General features: G+C 50.9%; 8 protein-coding genes across 8 annotated transcripts; 5 read left to right on the forward strand and 3 right to left on the reverse strand.

The window, feature by feature from the left end:
- Positions 1-2,104: 2,104 nt before the first annotated feature.
- Positions 2,105-3,296, forward strand: BO80DRAFT_464315 (uncharacterized protein; the record flags this gene model as incomplete). The annotated part of the gene is made up of 5 exons (XM_025722644.1): positions 2,105-2,291; positions 2,353-2,790; positions 2,841-2,912; positions 2,963-3,016; positions 3,066-3,296. The coding sequence occupies 5 exons, from the start codon at positions 2,105-2,107 to the stop codon at positions 3,101-3,103; spliced, it is 789 nt and encodes a 262-aa protein (XP_025576104.1). The 3' UTR covers positions 3,104-3,296.
- A 152-nt stretch (positions 3,297-3,448) lies between these two features.
- Positions 3,449-4,403, forward strand: BO80DRAFT_405682 (CTAG/PCC1 family protein). Its single transcript, XM_025717726.1, has 2 exons — positions 3,449-3,566; positions 3,635-4,403. The coding sequence occupies exons 1-2, from the start codon at positions 3,526-3,528 to the stop codon at positions 3,924-3,926; spliced, it is 333 nt and encodes a 110-aa protein (XP_025576105.1). The 5' UTR covers positions 3,449-3,525; the 3' UTR covers positions 3,927-4,403.
- A 483-nt stretch (positions 4,404-4,886) lies between these two features.
- BO80DRAFT_424604 (glutathione peroxidase) lies at positions 4,887-5,920 on the forward strand. Its single transcript, XM_025719324.1, has 2 exons — positions 4,887-5,056; positions 5,158-5,920. The coding sequence occupies exons 1-2, from the start codon at positions 5,014-5,016 to the stop codon at positions 5,697-5,699; spliced, it is 585 nt and encodes a 194-aa protein (XP_025576106.1). The 5' UTR covers positions 4,887-5,013; the 3' UTR covers positions 5,700-5,920.
- BO80DRAFT_405689 (translin) lies at positions 5,741-7,076 on the reverse strand (the record flags this gene model as incomplete). Its single annotated transcript, XM_025717727.1, has 8 exons — positions 5,741-5,935; positions 5,988-6,137; positions 6,206-6,291; positions 6,376-6,481; positions 6,571-6,704; positions 6,772-6,825; positions 6,893-6,929; positions 7,011-7,076. 8 exons carry the CDS (start codon positions 7,074-7,076, stop codon positions 5,861-5,863), a joined length of 708 nt encoding a protein of 235 aa, XP_025576107.1. The 3' UTR covers positions 5,741-5,860.
- Positions 7,077-7,307: 231 nt separating this feature from the next.
- On the reverse strand, positions 7,308-8,334 carry BO80DRAFT_464319 (DIM1 family thioredoxin-like protein). The gene is made up of 5 exons (XM_025722645.1): positions 8,051-8,334; positions 7,966-7,999; positions 7,868-7,915; positions 7,571-7,813; positions 7,308-7,500 (listed from the first exon to the last, which is right to left on the reverse strand). The coding sequence occupies exons 1-5, from the start codon at positions 8,129-8,131 to the stop codon at positions 7,475-7,477; spliced, it is 432 nt and encodes a 143-aa protein (XP_025576108.1). The 5' UTR covers positions 8,132-8,334; the 3' UTR covers positions 7,308-7,474.
- A 558-nt stretch (positions 8,335-8,892) lies between these two features.
- On the forward strand, positions 8,893-9,791 carry BO80DRAFT_380680 (60S ribosomal protein eL22). The gene is made up of 4 exons (XM_025716812.1): positions 8,893-8,943; positions 9,126-9,161; positions 9,251-9,447; positions 9,502-9,791. Exons 1-4 carry the CDS (start codon positions 8,929-8,931, stop codon positions 9,626-9,628), a joined length of 375 nt encoding a protein of 124 aa, XP_025576109.1. The 5' UTR covers positions 8,893-8,928; the 3' UTR covers positions 9,629-9,791.
- Positions 9,792-9,968: 177 nt separating this feature from the next.
- rex3 (putative RNA exonuclease Rex3) lies at positions 9,969-12,467 on the reverse strand. Its single transcript, XM_025719325.1, has one exon. The coding sequence runs from the start codon at positions 12,000-12,002 to the stop codon at positions 10,020-10,022; it is 1,983 nt and encodes a 660-aa protein (XP_025576110.1). The 5' UTR covers positions 12,003-12,467; the 3' UTR covers positions 9,969-10,019.
- Positions 12,468-12,565: 98 nt separating this feature from the next.
- On the forward strand, positions 12,566-14,345 carry BO80DRAFT_380686 (lipase ROG1 family protein; the record flags this gene model as incomplete). The annotated part of the gene is made up of 3 exons (XM_025716813.1): positions 12,566-12,945; positions 13,013-14,063; positions 14,121-14,345. Coding segments are annotated over exons 1-3 (1,350 nt in total), but the record flags the coding sequence as incomplete, so codon positions are not given.
- Between the last annotated feature and the right edge of the window lie 81 nt (positions 14,346-14,426).

Genomic DNA, 14,426 nt, shown 5'->3' on the forward strand with positions numbered 1-14,426 from the left:
CAAACAAACGGGCCGCCACACTTATCTCCACCAGCCACAAACAGTGATGGGCCCGTGACTTTGTTTGTTTGTGGCCATTCCTTTTGTTGTCGGGATGGTTGTCGCATCAACTCACCCTCGTCAGGCTCACCCCTCATCAAGCTCACCCCTCATTTGAATTTGACTCATAGCGCCGTTAACTCCGTATACACCTTGTGACAAGGCTTGCTGTTCTTTACCATCTCTGTCGTCCACCTTGTCAAACCAACAGCCTAAGCCATTCTGGTTGAGGTTCCCTGTGTATATATATATCGGACCGGGTGTGTCTTCCATTCTCCATCAAGCAGTCCGCCAACGGCCGCAGAGCATGAGGATGGCTACAATACCCAAACACTGTAAAAAGGCATCCCAGATTGAAATAGGAAGCACTCATTGACAGCAGCTTGATTACTTATGTTCCCTGCCAAAGCAGCGGATATTGTTTCCCCTTTTGAGTTCGGATCACAGGTTGATCCTCCCACAATGCCTCACAGGCACAACCTCCTATACTCCCATCGCGTATCATCATCTTTCAGAGCCAAGGCCATCTCGTGGCGTCTGTCCTTCAATATCCGCGTTCTGACGTCATTCATCATGAACCCAGGGCCAAGCCGATCGTGGTCTGCCTAACTAGACAATAACAAGACGGAAGATTGACATGCAGCTGCAAGGTCAAAATTTACTGGACATCTCATTAGGGAAGACCTTTGGTCGCGATCAGGTACCGGGACTCTGTGCCGATTAGTCCTTCAACTCGATCTCGTCTGATGACTCAGGGTCTGATCAATAACTACCATGCATCTAGCGAACACGAACGATATAGGGCCAAGACGGTCTCAAAAATGATATTTAGTGGGGAAGACTCTACCTGGTTAGCGTCTGTGTGGACAGAGTCCCGTTGCGGTTGCAATCTTCGCCTTGTCGTCATGTTGATCGTCTGCCCAACAACGGTTCTCGAAAGATTAGCGGGTGGATCGGATCGACAGGGATGGCTTAGCAAGCAGACAGCGCCCAGCTTTTCTGCCAACCTAATCCATAGCATTTTCCATGGGTACAATTTCCAGCGCTGAGAGCCTGAGTGACTAAACGGGGTGTCCAGGAACAGTATCTCTGATTGCCCCCATTCCCAGCATCTGGTCAATGTTCACTCATCGATAATCCCGCCTATTGCACATTTAACTTGCCCAAGGAATGAGGACCAACCATCTGAGCTAACGGCTGACTATGATATTTTGAAACCCTGGGTCAATGGATCATCATGCTGAGCAGAACAGGATTATACAGAATAAGGTTCCGCGGGTTCCTGACGAGCCCCATGCTGTTCACGGAGGTTTAATGGGATACAGGCATTAAACCCCGCGTGCTGCCAACCTGACGGTCTTGCCCAGCATCGGCAATCGCGTATCGAGTGGAGCACCATTTAAGATTCCACTATTGACTGCCTATCCCTAGGTAGGAGAAAGAGGGACAAAGGTCAACGTACCCGCCCGCTCAAAGGACTATCGATTTATGTCCGAAAATTGGTCGATGGCAACATGGCAGACAACACCATTCAGTGAACCACATCGATTGTCTTCAATCGTATGCTCAGATGTATTGATGAATGCGCTCCGTCCGTGGTTACAACCATGATGCGCATATCAATGTTCTCTTTGCCATTATCCTGACTACAGAGAGAAAGTTGCATGTCATTGTCTCAGGTTTTGACACGATCAAGAGCTTGGATTAAGCTCATCGGTTGGCTGGTATTCTACCATCCCATTTGAAACGACGGAGTGGTGTCATTGGGTGCCAATGTCGATCCTCATCTTCTCAACTCCCTGGGCACTAGACTCACTGGATGTGGAAGTTGCTTCATAGTTAGCTTCCCCTGAATCAAACTTTTCAAGCATCATCTCCTCATGGCTTGCATGTATTTAACGGGGCCTCTGCCCTGCGTGTCTTCTTTTCTCTCATCAAGCACTTCACTCTCCAGTGTCAGTCGTTCTCTAAAGCCTCCAACCGAGCTTCCTTTCACTCCTTCCCCAAACGATAATACATTCCTTCTATCTCCTTATCCTATCTTTCAGAAATCCAAGACATCACCATGAAGTTCACTGGAATTGCTGCTTCTCTCGCTCTCGCTAGCACTGTCTCGGCCGCTGCCATCCCGGCTGTCGAGACCACTGTCCAGTCCACCCTCACTCAGCTGACGGGTGTTCTTGGAAAGGTCGACAACGTCGCTGATGGCCTTGTTAGCTGTGCCAGCACCGATCTCACTGGCCTGAAGAACGGTATGATACCTTCTTGATCATGGATATTGACTCAAGGACAGTCATTGATATGAATTCACAGAACTTTCCAGCATCGAGGACAAGCTCACCCAGCTGCTTCCTTCCAGCAAGCGCGACCTCACCAACACCGTCGGAGGCGTCACTACCCCTGTGGTTGGAATCGCTGGCGGAGCCGCCGGCACTGTTGGAGCTGCTGCTAGCGGAGCAGTGAACACCGTTGGAAATGTCGTTGGCGGAGCCGTCAACACTGTCAAGGGTGTCGCTTCGCCCGTGGTTGAAACCGCTGGTGACGCTGTCAACACTGTCGAGAATGCCGCCGCCCCCGTTGTCAACACTGTTGAGGGTGTCGCTTCTCCCGTTGTTGGCACCGTTGAAGGTGTCGCATCGCCCGTGGTCAACGCGGCTGGTGGAGCCGTCGGCACTGTCAAGGGCACAGTCGGAGGTGTTGTCAATGGCGCAGTTAGCGGTGGTGTTGGCACCAGTGGCGGTGTCGGTGCCAGTATGTGTTGCAGATCCTTACAGAATATATCCAAACTAACCGTGCTCCAGGTGTCGGCGTGAAGCGTGACGGCGATGACCTTGCCGGCCTTTCCCAGACTATCGTCGCCAGAATCCAGAGCGGTAGGTAACACATCCCTGTCCACTTGAGTGAGCGTACTGACCCTTTTAAGGTGACCTGACCGCCACCGGCCTTGACAACATCCTGGGCCTCCTCGTTCAGGACGGTGAGTTGCTTTGACACAACCAGAGAGGACATTGCTGACGATTACCTAGGTCTTTCCGGCCTTCAGTCCGTCCTTGCTCTTCTGTAAGAGATGATGCATTTTAACGCTTATACCCACAACATCTTGCTCAACGCCTAGAGACGTGTCATGGAAGCCTTCGACTGGGAAACCTTAACGAAGTCATGACTCGGTGGGAGGCCCATGCTGTTGTACATTCAAGGATCTCTTCTTTGGCCTAGGAGAGCAGCCTCGGGAAACCGTGTGCAGTATATAGTACTTTATACCAGATAATTGTAATGTCTTGGAACTACGAATACATGCTCCATTGTTTTAAGAATATACTTATGTAGCCTGAGGCCACCATGCTGACTCATGCCTTATCGCACATCCCACTTCCCCGCCTCAATATCAATCTTCTCCCAGTTGCGTTCTGCTATATAGACAATTGACCTACTGCTGCAATTCTTACTTCACACTCCTATACCGTCAATAAATTCGCCTGTTCAAAAATGGCCTCCAACAATGACTCCACCGAATTCCCTTATACTCTGTACGTCCAACCATGCGGCAGTCTTCAGAACCCCTCAGTCAAATAACCACTAACCAACAACCCAACAGGACCATCTCCCTCCCTCTCCCCACCAACCGTCTCGCATCCTCTGCCCTCCGTACCCTCGAAGTCGACGCCGAGCTCTCCCCCTTCGTGAAGCGAAGCTTCGCCCTAACCACCCCCACCAAAGAGCCCACCGCCTCCGAGGAAGCCAAAACCGTTCTGGAGACGACCTACCGTGCAACCACGAATCGCATGCTGCGTGTCGCCGTGAACGGCTTCATGGAGAACCTGGGTGTTGTCCTTGGCGTGATGGAGGAATTGGACGTGGATGTGTTTGACGCCGAGGACGAGAAATGAATGCAGAAAAGCTTGGTTTACCATACACAGGGGACCTGAAGGAATTTATTCTTGTGAGGATATCTACTATGCTACGAGACATCGTGTGGCCCGATCTGGTTGATTTGAGATATCCAGTTTTGGGGCGCTAGTCAGGTCCGGTCGGATGGATCCCGGATACCGGATGTTAAGTTCTCGTGGTAAAAACGAGACGAGCCGTGTCCGGAGCGTGGAAGGGGATGCGTGGATGCGTACCGTGGATGGGAGAGCCTACGTCGGCAGTGCAATGGGGCTCGGAAGGGGGTTCACATCAGTAGATCGGGTTGGTGATAAAATTGGGATAATTTGAGGTGGCTATTTGGTTATTAGGTTGTCGGCACTTGGCTGTGACCTGGGAGGGCCTAGAAAAGTATCACTAATCACTTGTGCAGTACGGAGTATAGGGTAGATACGAAATACGAAACAACATGCGATGGAAAAAAGCTCCAGCCAAGAAGGAAAAGCCAGGCACTAAATTCCAATAAATGCAATATAACAGACACCTCTTAATTTATTGTATCCACCACGTGTCTCAACCCTCCAGTATTTGGAATTCCTCTAATGAACCAGCCACTCAGCATTCAATGAATGATAGTAATTTGCATAACCCTGTGCACCAACCAACCAGCGCCCGATAACTCCCCCCCAACCCCAAAGCAGCAAAAGCGCCGGTGGCGCAACGTTCTGCACTTTCTTAACTGCTTAGTTCGTCGTATCGATCGACCCGCCCGCACCAGACGATGATGACATCCTCCACTGGGCCTCCTCGTTCGGGTGCCGGAATCTCTTGTTCCCGATCCTTCTCTCTCATGCGCCTGGAAATCGTTGGTACGCCCCCTCTCTTGCCGCCGAGGTTATGCGTGTGTCATCTATCGTCGCATTTCGTGATTTATCATCCTGCAGGTCGAGACTTGCGTCGCAAACTGCTTATCTAGTTGCGCATCCCTGGACGGTGCGATCTGTTAGTCCTGTTGGTCATCTTGCGACTTCATCGCGACAAAGACCCCGGAACCTTTTTCCTACTATCCTAAGGATTCATTCACTGCCATATTCGGCCTCAATCTCAACCATGTCTTCCGCGACTTCTTTCTACGACTTTGAGCCGGTCGATAGTACGTTCCCCATCCATCTTCATCACAACCTTCTATCTCCCCTCCCTACCTACCTAACTCCCCCGAAAACACCCAGCTAACCACACCCACCCCACCAACAGAAAAAGGCAACCCCTACCCCCTCACCTCCCTGCAAGGCAAAGTGGTGCTGGTCGTCAACACCGCCTCCAAGTGCGGCTTCACGCCGCAATTCCAAGGCCTCGAGAAACTTTACCAAGACCTGAAGGCCAAATACCCCGAGGATTTCCTGATCATCGGATTCCCCTGCAACCAGTTCGGCAGCCAAGATCCCGGCTCCAACGACGAAATCCAGTCCTTCTGCCAGATCAACTACGGCGTGACGTTCCCCGTGCTGGGCAAGTTGGACGTGAATGGTGATAAGGCGGCGCCGGTGTGGACGTGGATGAAGGAGCAGCAGCCCGGTCTGTTGGGATTGAAGCGCATTAAGTGGAACTTTGAGAAGTTTTTGATCTCGGCTGAGGGAAAGGTCGTCGGACGGTGGGCCAGCTTGACGAAGCCTGAGTCGTTGGAGGAGACGATTGTCAAGGAGATTGAGAAGGCTAAGAAGGAGGGGACCTTGGCTTCGGTGAAGAAGGCGGGCGAGGCCCAGGGTGAGGGTGCGGCCGAGGCAAAGCTTGCTTAGGGGAGGATTAATCTCATAGTGATGGAGAGGTGTTTGTGATACCATGTTGATGTTCTTGTATTGAGTACTGGTTGTTACAGTCTTTGACTGCCATGTGATGGACTCGTCATATCATATCAAGTCATACTAATTTACTGTATCGTCTTCTTTCCCCCTTCTGACTACGCCGCAGCACTACCCTTAGGGATCAAATTGCGCAACGACAAATCATACACAACATCCTCCACCTTCTTAACCTGTACCACACAATTAGCACCCATCTCCAAACAACAAGCGCAGAAAACCTACACTGTACTTAATCCCATCACTCCTCTTCCGCAGAATATCATTCTTCAAATTCAGCAACTGGAATCCGGCAAACAGATCCTTAATGAAGTTTCCGATCTGCACCGGCCGGGTATAATCACCCAGCGTGACCGAGTTAACCGCAAGACGGGCCTACACTCATCAGCCAAGCTCCTCAACCAACCAACCAACCCAATCAACCAAGCAACAGGAGAACTCACCAATTCCTCAACCATCGAAATCAACGCAAGCAAATACTCCTCAATCGTAAGATGAAACGCATCTTGCTCTTTAAGATTAACAGGCACTAAACAACCATTAGAACCATCCGTCCAACCCACCCCCCAACCCCAACCCCCAATCCAGACAGGATAAGATAAACGAAACATACCACCCAGAAACGTCCCCACCTCCTCAATGGTCAAAAACGACGCCGAGCTACTAGCTTTATACTCTTCCAGCCCGCCCAGCCACGCGCAGAGCTCAATCGACGAGACCTAGTAACATTAGCCATGCCAAATACTTAAATCCCCTACAACAGGACCGGAAACCCCCAAATATATAATGGAAAGGAAATTGAACTCACCAAATTCTGCAACTCGCGCGTCCACAACCCGTTATATTTATAAAATGGGTGTTTGTCCGCGACGGTCTTGAGACGGGAGACTTCGTCGCGTTGGGCAATGATTTCTTTTGTCGCGTCGTTGAGGATGGGTTTCACTGTTCTAGTTAGTTATCTATCCTTTGGCAAAGATATTGGGGGGGAATAGTGAAAAGCATGACATACATTGATCGGTAGGGGTCGAATGAGCCCGGGAGAGGATCGCTTGGGTTGAGCGGCCTATGCCGTATGCCGTATTAGCTAGTAGGTACTAGGAGAGATGAGTGATTAAATAAGGGATGAGTACCCTTCCTAGCTAAAGTCTGAACAATATCATGAAGTTCCTGGATCGAGATATGTTAATGCACCGCCGCTACTGGGCTGGGTTGGGTTGGGTGGGTGGTGGGCTTGGCACAGCGTCTTACATCGCGGACGGCGGCCTCGTCGTCGATTTTAGCTTGGAGGTCTTCGAAGATATGGTGGTCGATCATTTTGGATGCGGGGAGATGCGTGGGTTTGGTGGTGAGAGGGTTTGCGATGCGGCTGCAGTGTTGTTGGATGTTACGTCAGGGAAATCAAGCTGAGAAGAAATTGTGGGGCAGGGATGTGGTTTTCTGCCGCTTTTATTTGGGCGCTGCTGTTGTCGGTATAGGTTTATGTATGTTTTCTTAGGTATGTCTGGGAACTTGGGTAGTTTCTTAATATCAGTATTGAAGCTGTATATTTACTTATGAGTTGTAAAGACGCTATGGAAATGACATACGACGGATCATCTACATCTACAGACATATACTAGTAACTGAAGGATGGAGTAATCGCCTCACATTCATCTAACCAACCTAAACAATCCCTTGATCATAACTCATCATTAACCCAGACAACCCCCCCCTCAGTAGCGGTACCTCGTCGAGTAATCTACACCCATCATTAGCCACAACCCACCCAACACAACCAAAGCATATAGAAAAGAGGGGTTAAAACTCACCCTTAGGACTAACCACCAAACCACGACCCTTCTTCGCCCCCTTATAAATCGTCTCAATAATATCAATCATCTCCTGCTTATCCTCCAGCACCCAGTTCAATTTATTATTGTTACCGGTACCGAAATCACACATCATGTGTTTGTTGCGGTAGAAGAACATGATGGTCATTGGGTCGAAGAGTTCGTACATCGTGTTGAACTCGGGGACCTCGTCGATGTCGCAGAGGTAGATTACCGCGAAGTCTAAGTTCGTCAGTCTCCGATGTCAGGTTGATTGGGTGGTTGGGTAGGACGTACTCTTCACTCTTTCGGCGATCTTGAAGAGGACTTCATCTTGGCGCATGCCTGGGTTTTTGTTAGTTTTGGTTTCTGGATGGAGGAATGCATGGGCGTACAGTCGACATCGTGGTCGCGACCGAATCTGATGACCTGCACTCGGGTTAGGATGTTGCTAGGCTGATACACAGGATGTATACGCACCACAAGTCGATCCTCCTCGGATAAAATGGCCTGGTCGACGTGCCAGGCTGTGCGCAGGTGCGGCAGAACGACGGAACCCATGATGAGTGTTACTTTAGGCTGTGATGCTTCGAGTTGGTTGTATCAAGGAAGTCGTGTGATGCAGTGATGTAGTAGAATCACGTGGAGACAGGAACGGAAGTTGCTCTTCTCGAAGATTCGGGGTGATATCTAACCTTACATATGGCTACAAGATGTTGATGACAGCCATGCTATTGACTGATGCTACGCTGCAGTTCGCTTCTTCTCCAACCAGTCGGCATGCCGACCACATTGATGAAAAAGAGGTTCGCGTCGATCGGAGGTAGTGTAAGCCCGATGACACTGTGTGGCAAGACATGCGCAAGCACAGAGGTCCTGCCACGAGGTACAAAAATAAGATTAATCAATGTTGTGTTCCTTAGAACACTTTCAGAGATTAAACTGAAAAGAACAGATACTACACTTGATCTAAGCCAAAAGGCAAAGAGAGCTGGAGAAGAAAAAAAAAAATTCTAAAGATCGGGAGCGGCCAGACGTATATATACCATCTGCCCCGTGGCCCGTGCGCAGCCCTTGACTAGTGTCATTCCGGGTTCGAGAAGCGAGACGCAACGCCTGCTGTGATTGGCCCAGCCTATCACCCCATCAGATGACACGAGCCTGCCCTAATCAGCATCGCCCAACCCTATCCACATGTCCCGAAACGGATTAGTGACACGCACTTGACCGACTCCAGCGTCCCTCCATCGACTTTCGACGATTTTCTCTCTCCAAGCGCGCAGGATACTCACCTCTTTGCGACCAAATAATCCCTCTCTATCCTCCAAAAACACCCCCTTCCCCCCCCAACAGTCACAATGGCCCCCGTTGCTGTATGTTTCCTTTCCTCCAACTGCTTTGCTGTTCCCCCGTAAGGGATTCATCCATGAGCATGGTTTTCTCTACATTGAGTGACCATGTAAAAATATATTTTTTTTCATCATGGAATGAATATACCCTGGGGCTTCGACATTACGGAACAGTAGGCTAATCCCGGTTTTTTCCCCCATAATAGGCTCGTGGTCGCAAGGCCCAGAAGGTCACCAAGAAGGTATGTGCTTATCGCGATCGCAATCGCAAACCCCAACACTTTTTTCTTTCTTTGGGAGCTCGGATCACTAATCTATCTGGTGTATATAGTATGTCATCAACGCTTCTCAGCCCGTGAGCGACAAGATCTTCGACCTCTCTGCTTTCGAGAAGTTCCTCCACGACCGCATCAAGGTCGAGGGCCGTGTCGGTAACCTCGGTGACAAGGTCGTCATCTCCCAGGCTGGTGACGGCAAGGTCGAGGTTGTTGCTCACATCCCCTTCTCTGGCCGCTACCTCAAGTACCTGTACGTTTCTCCGATACTTGCAACGCTTTGGGTCATAAATCTAACAATAAACAGCACCAAGAAGTACCTCAAGAAGCAGCAGCTCCGTGACTGGCTCCGCGTTGTCTCCACCTCCAAGGGTGTCTACGAGCTCCGCTTCTACAACGTCGTCAACGACGAGGGCGAGGAGGATGAGGAGTAAACTACTCCTTTCCGGAACCATTGATACCAATTAAAAAAATCGGAAAAGTGATCGGACGACAGGTGGTCTCGCGTCAGGGGATATCTGAATTGAGGGTCGTCACTTGGAGTCGGGTTCAGGGATAGTTGCGCTCTACTGGGAGGGATTCCTATACCGTCTGGCGATGCCTGGTTTGGCTTGGATGTCTGTGCCTGAGAAGGTGGCAGTTCTGCAGCTGGGCTGGTTCGTCATGGCTACCTCTACTCATGACGTTATGACTGGTAGATACGATGAATAGAGCAATCTGTCACTCAACCCTACGTTGATTCGTTGTAAAATGTGTAGAAATATTGTACAATTTCCGGTGTATATACCGTGGGTATCACTGAACTATATCATATCCTACTTCATGTCATGCCTCATTCCCCAATGTCGCGCTTGTCCGCTTCTGGCCTGCTCCCAATCCAAGCTTACCATGTGCAGCTGCAGCGTCAGCGTCTGCTGTGCCTGGTGGAGGCACAAGCTGAGCATTGTGGATGCGCCATCCTTTAGATTTGAGGACCTTCCAAGTTTCTGCTGCCTTGACCCTCACCAAATCACCGGTAGCGATCGCGTCTTCCTTGGAATCGTGACCACGACTGCCTCCTGTTTGGATGTCTCGATCCAAATGTCTCTTACAGAGAACCTTCAAGCTCATGCGAAGGGGTAGGCCCCGTGGATGCGGGTAAAGAAAAACCGTATCAATGATCGTCGGATGGATGATGCGACAAGCATTGAGGTCGTTGTCAATCGCATGCCCGATCAATGGTGTATCTGGTTGTAAATATCTGAACAACAGCGCCCGGGCTGCGGCAGGCGACTCGACGACCTGCAGGGGAGGCGCTTCTACTTCCCCATCCTCCAGCACCGCTGCGCTCGTCTGGACAGAGCTACCGTATGGGATGGCTTTCGTGTAGTGTTCTGGAAAGACGCCAGAAAAACGTGAGTTCAAGTCCAAAACTTCACCTATGGGTCTGACAAGAACATCCAAGAGTGCTTCGCCTTTAGGCCAGCTAACAGCAGTGAGCCGAATCAGCTCGAGCCCTTGTGTTGTGTACCCCATTTCACAGTCGAAGGAAATTGGCGGCAGTGGCCCTTTGTCTGGCTGCGCTGGAGTCTTTTCGAATGGAAAGATTGATGCGAGTCGTTTGGTTTCCGACACCTTGAAGACGTGGGTGTTCCCCTTAGTGCACCCAGCCGAAGTTCCTACCGACTCGTTGCAGCAAGAAAAGTATGCCTCTCTATGCCCAGTGATGTGATCCGTCTTCTTTCTTGGCGGATAAAGAGGTTTCCCCGGGTGATATGTGCATTGCCCTCCAGTCGTCAATGTTCCATCCTCTCGACGACCAGGAAAGACCTGAAACCTCCCTCCACACCGATCGCATTTCTCCCACCCCTTGGATTCGATGACGCCCTTCCTGGCACTTTCCACCTCCGCATCTGTGGGGGCTTTAGTCACGTACCCGTGCTCCTCCAGACCTTGCAGGGGAGTGACCAGCTTGTTCGTCAAAGCTATTTCTTCTTTGGTGTTGAGCCCAGTGTCCAGAACCTTTGGTTTCGAGTGCTCGGGCTCGGGATCAAGCTTATAGTAGCGCTCATTCAGATGAACTTTCACTTCATTTGCCCAGTCGTCCTTGCTCATTTTCGAGAGTTTCACGATCCGGAGCTTGATGACATTAGAATATATGCCTGGATTATCTTTTGCCGTCTTCTCCTCTTCATCCAGGGCCATAGTGATAAGCTCATTGGGTGTGAGGACTAGATACTTGTCCTTGCTCTCGTTGTCTTTGCCCATTTTGTCATTTAGAGCAGACATTGCAGCATGTAGTTTGGTTATTATAGACAGTCGCACGCCATGGGGGGCAGGTGCTTTCGTCAGCATCCGAGGGTTTAGGCTCTCCCGTGGCGCTTGCCTCGGTGGGCGAGCTTTGTGCGAGGTGGATGCGCTCGACTTTGCTGGGGTCGAGCTTGCCTTTGCTGGCGGAGTGATCTCTCTGGACAATGACTGAAGCTTGACAGGGCTTTGACTATTGGGCTTAGGCCTTTTGATCGCTGCGGTTGTTGATGGTGGGATCTGACTGGCAACTTCTTTTCTGGGTATAGGCGAGGGTTTGCCATTCGACTTAGCTTTATCTTCACTCGTAGCTGGTGTTTTGGGTTTGACAGATCCCGATTGCCCTGAAGCTGTTGCTGCATCGTGCGGCGTTGCCTGTGATACATGTGCGCCCTGATGGGTCTCTCGAAGATCTGAGGGGGATCTGATATTCTTATGAGAGAACATGCAGGTCAAGAGCAAGCAGTTTTGTCCTTCCGGACAAGGTATGTCCTTGAATAGGCCGATAGGTGCGAACATCATGTTAGAAGAAGAAGCTTCCTCAGTAAGAAGCGTTGAGGCAGGTGTAGAAGAAATGACAATATATCAGGTCTGGAGAGACTTGGTTTATGTCTTGCATTGCTCGCAGCTTGCACTCAACATGGATGGAAGTGAGGGTCGAACTTGCTTCAGACTGCCAATGCGCCTGCTGCGGGCTCGGGACCCACTTGAGAGCGTTGATCACGCTGTTCAAATGAGTGTCCAGCACACTCGTCTTATCCAAACGTGGTGCCTGCCATGGACAAACCGCCAGCCACTGCAGTGAGAACAAATATCTACTAGCACACCCTATCAATCCAGAGCATTCCGAGTCTTTCAAAATTGTCTTATATAAGATGAGACATGCACTTGGTAATCTGCCATGGAGCAAGGAGGAAGGCCTCAAGACTTTGAAGAGGTACTGGACATGAAGTTGAAGTTGAAGCTGAAGCCGACGCTGCAGTTCGGGATGCTGCCGTGCAAACCATGCAAACAGGCGCATGTCTGCAGCTGCAGGAGGGCCAGCCACTTGTCCTCCCCTGTTCGGCCAATTCAATCGAGGCCGAGCCTTTCAGTCTACAGGCCTTATTCGATAGCAGCTATGCCACGCGATGGAGAGACTACACGGATTAGCTGGGTGGGGGCTCTCTCACAGGCGTCGTCCAGGCATCCTTCCGATGACGTCCCTTATCGGGGCTTAGTAAGGGGCCAATGGAGGCCAATCTGACAGCCACCAGAATAGATACACTGCCTCATCCTCGAAGAATATATTTTCGAGTTCAGCCGGCCATTCCAGAGAATGTTGAAGAAGCGGACAAAGTCTATTCAGTACAGCATCGCAGCACATTGACACCATCTCGATAAAGGATACCATGGAGCTTGATAGCGGCCGTACGCCGGCAGAGACGTCACGGAATGCCGACCACCTCTGTGTCTTGGTCCATGGGTGAGAGACAAGCCCCCTGAATATAATGCCGGACCAAATTCACTGACATATACGCCACGACTGACAGGCTCTGGGGTAACCCTTCCCATTTGGACTATATCACCTCATCGCTGAGGGACCGATACAGCGAGGATCGTCTCCATATCCTGGCCGCCAAGCGGAACTCCGGCAACTTTACCTACGATGGCATCGAGGTCGGTGGAGAGCGTGTGGCACATGAGGTTGAAGAAGCACTGGAGGAGCTGGCAGCAGCAGGGCATCACATCACAAAGCTGAGCATGGTCGGCTACTCTCTTGGGGGCCTTGTAGCTCGATATGCACTCGGGCTGTTGTATGCCCGGGGATGGCTCGATAAGCTTGAACCCGTCAACTTCACCACATTTGTGTCGCCGCATGTCGGCGTGCGACATCCTCTGAAGGGCACCTGGGGCTTCCTGTGGAATAACGTGGGGCCTCACACCATATCCATCTCAGGCAAACAACTGTTCATGATCGATTCGTTTCGAGACTCGGGCAAGCCGCTGCTCAGCGTGCTAGCCGACCAGGACAGCATCTTCATCAAAGCATTGAAAAAGTTCAGGCATCGCACCGTGTATGCGAATGTTGTCAACGACCGCTCAACGATATACTACACCACGGCTATCTCACCGATCAACCCGTTCCACGAGCCGGAAGACGTCCACATCAATTACGTGAAGGGCTATGAACCGGTTGTGATTGATCCTGACATGCATATAATACCGTCAGAGAAGAAACACGCAAAGCCATTACCCCTCCTTTCCCAAGCACAGCAACAGTTTACAAGTGTCTTGACCGATATTCCCTTCCAACTCCTCTTCACCACCATCCTATTCATCGGGTTCCCTATCTTCCTCGTCAACTCTGCCATCCAGACCTTCCGCAGCCAGCGACGAATCCGTCTCCACGAAGAAGGAACCTTGGGAACCGTCTTTGGACGCTATCGCGTCCCCGTCATGGTCCAAGGGGTCCAGCATGCCATCGAAGAGGCTTTCGAACACGCAGTCACCAGGCAAAACCCAGACTACCTCTCCATGGATATGACCGAGAACAAGGAGAAACCCAAACAAGCGGCATCCGCAAGGAAAGGCAGAAGAGCCGTGGAGAGCAAAGGCAATACACCCCTCCGCGACGCGAGCCCAGACAGTGCGTCTGAGCCCCTACTTCCCCATGAAGACTCCGAAACTCAAGAATTCCCAACCCTCGCCTTGACACCGGCCCAATTCTCCATCATCGAGTCCCTCAATTCCGTTGGTTTCCGAAGGCACCCAGTCTACATCCACAATCATCGACATAGCCACGCCGCGATTATCGTCCGGATACCCAAACCGGGTTTCGACGAGGGCAAGCTGGTCATCAAGCACTGGCTTGATCAAGTTTTCGAGATTTGAGCAGCCAGCAGCCACGACCAACAGCCAACAAGCACCAGTATATCACCACGAAGGGCGCCATATAGACTTTCT

Source organism: Aspergillus ibericus (genome assembly GCF_003184845.1).
Source record: "Aspergillus ibericus CBS 121593 unplaced genomic scaffold BO80scaffold_16, whole genome shotgun sequence".
NCBI classification, from domain to species: Eukaryota; Fungi; Ascomycota; class Eurotiomycetes; order Eurotiales; family Aspergillaceae; genus Aspergillus; species Aspergillus ibericus.

Excerpts from the sequence above, each read along its gene's own strand:
- BO80DRAFT_424604 (XM_025719324.1), top strand. The coding sequence starts at position 5,014 with ATGTCTTCCGCGACTTCTTTCTACGACTTTGAGCCGGTCGATA. Across the intron at positions 5,057-5,157 it reads CGACTTTGAGCCGGTCGATA|AAAAAGGCAACCCCTACCCC; the intron begins GTACGTTCCCCA and ends CCCCACCAACAG.
- rex3 (XM_025719325.1), bottom strand. The coding sequence starts at position 12,002 with ATGATGTTCGCACCTATCGGCCTATTCAAGGACATACCTTGTCCGGAA.
- BO80DRAFT_380680 (XM_025716812.1), top strand. Across the intron at positions 9,162-9,250 it reads CCCAGAAGGTCACCAAGAAG|TATGTCATCAACGCTTCTCA; the intron begins GTATGTGCTTAT and ends TGGTGTATATAG. Across the intron at positions 9,448-9,501 it reads GGCCGCTACCTCAAGTACCT|CACCAAGAAGTACCTCAAGA; the intron begins GTACGTTTCTCC and ends AACAATAAACAG.
- BO80DRAFT_405682 (XM_025717726.1), top strand. The coding sequence starts at position 3,526 with ATGGCCTCCAACAATGACTCCACCGAATTCCCTTATACTCT. Across the intron at positions 3,567-3,634 it reads ACCGAATTCCCTTATACTCT|GACCATCTCCCTCCCTCTCC; the intron begins GTACGTCCAACC and ends ACAACCCAACAG.
- BO80DRAFT_464319 (XM_025722645.1), bottom strand. The coding sequence starts at position 8,131 with ATGGGTTCCGTCGTTCTGCCGCACCTGCGCACAGCCTGGCACGTCGAC. Across the intron at positions 8,000-8,050 it reads CCGAGGAGGATCGACTTGTG|GTCATCAGATTCGGTCGCGA; the intron begins GTGCGTATACAT and ends ACCCGAGTGCAG. Across the intron at positions 7,814-7,867 it reads GATCGCCGAAAGAGTGAAGA|ACTTCGCGGTAATCTACCTC; the intron begins GTACGTCCTACC and ends TGACGAACTTAG.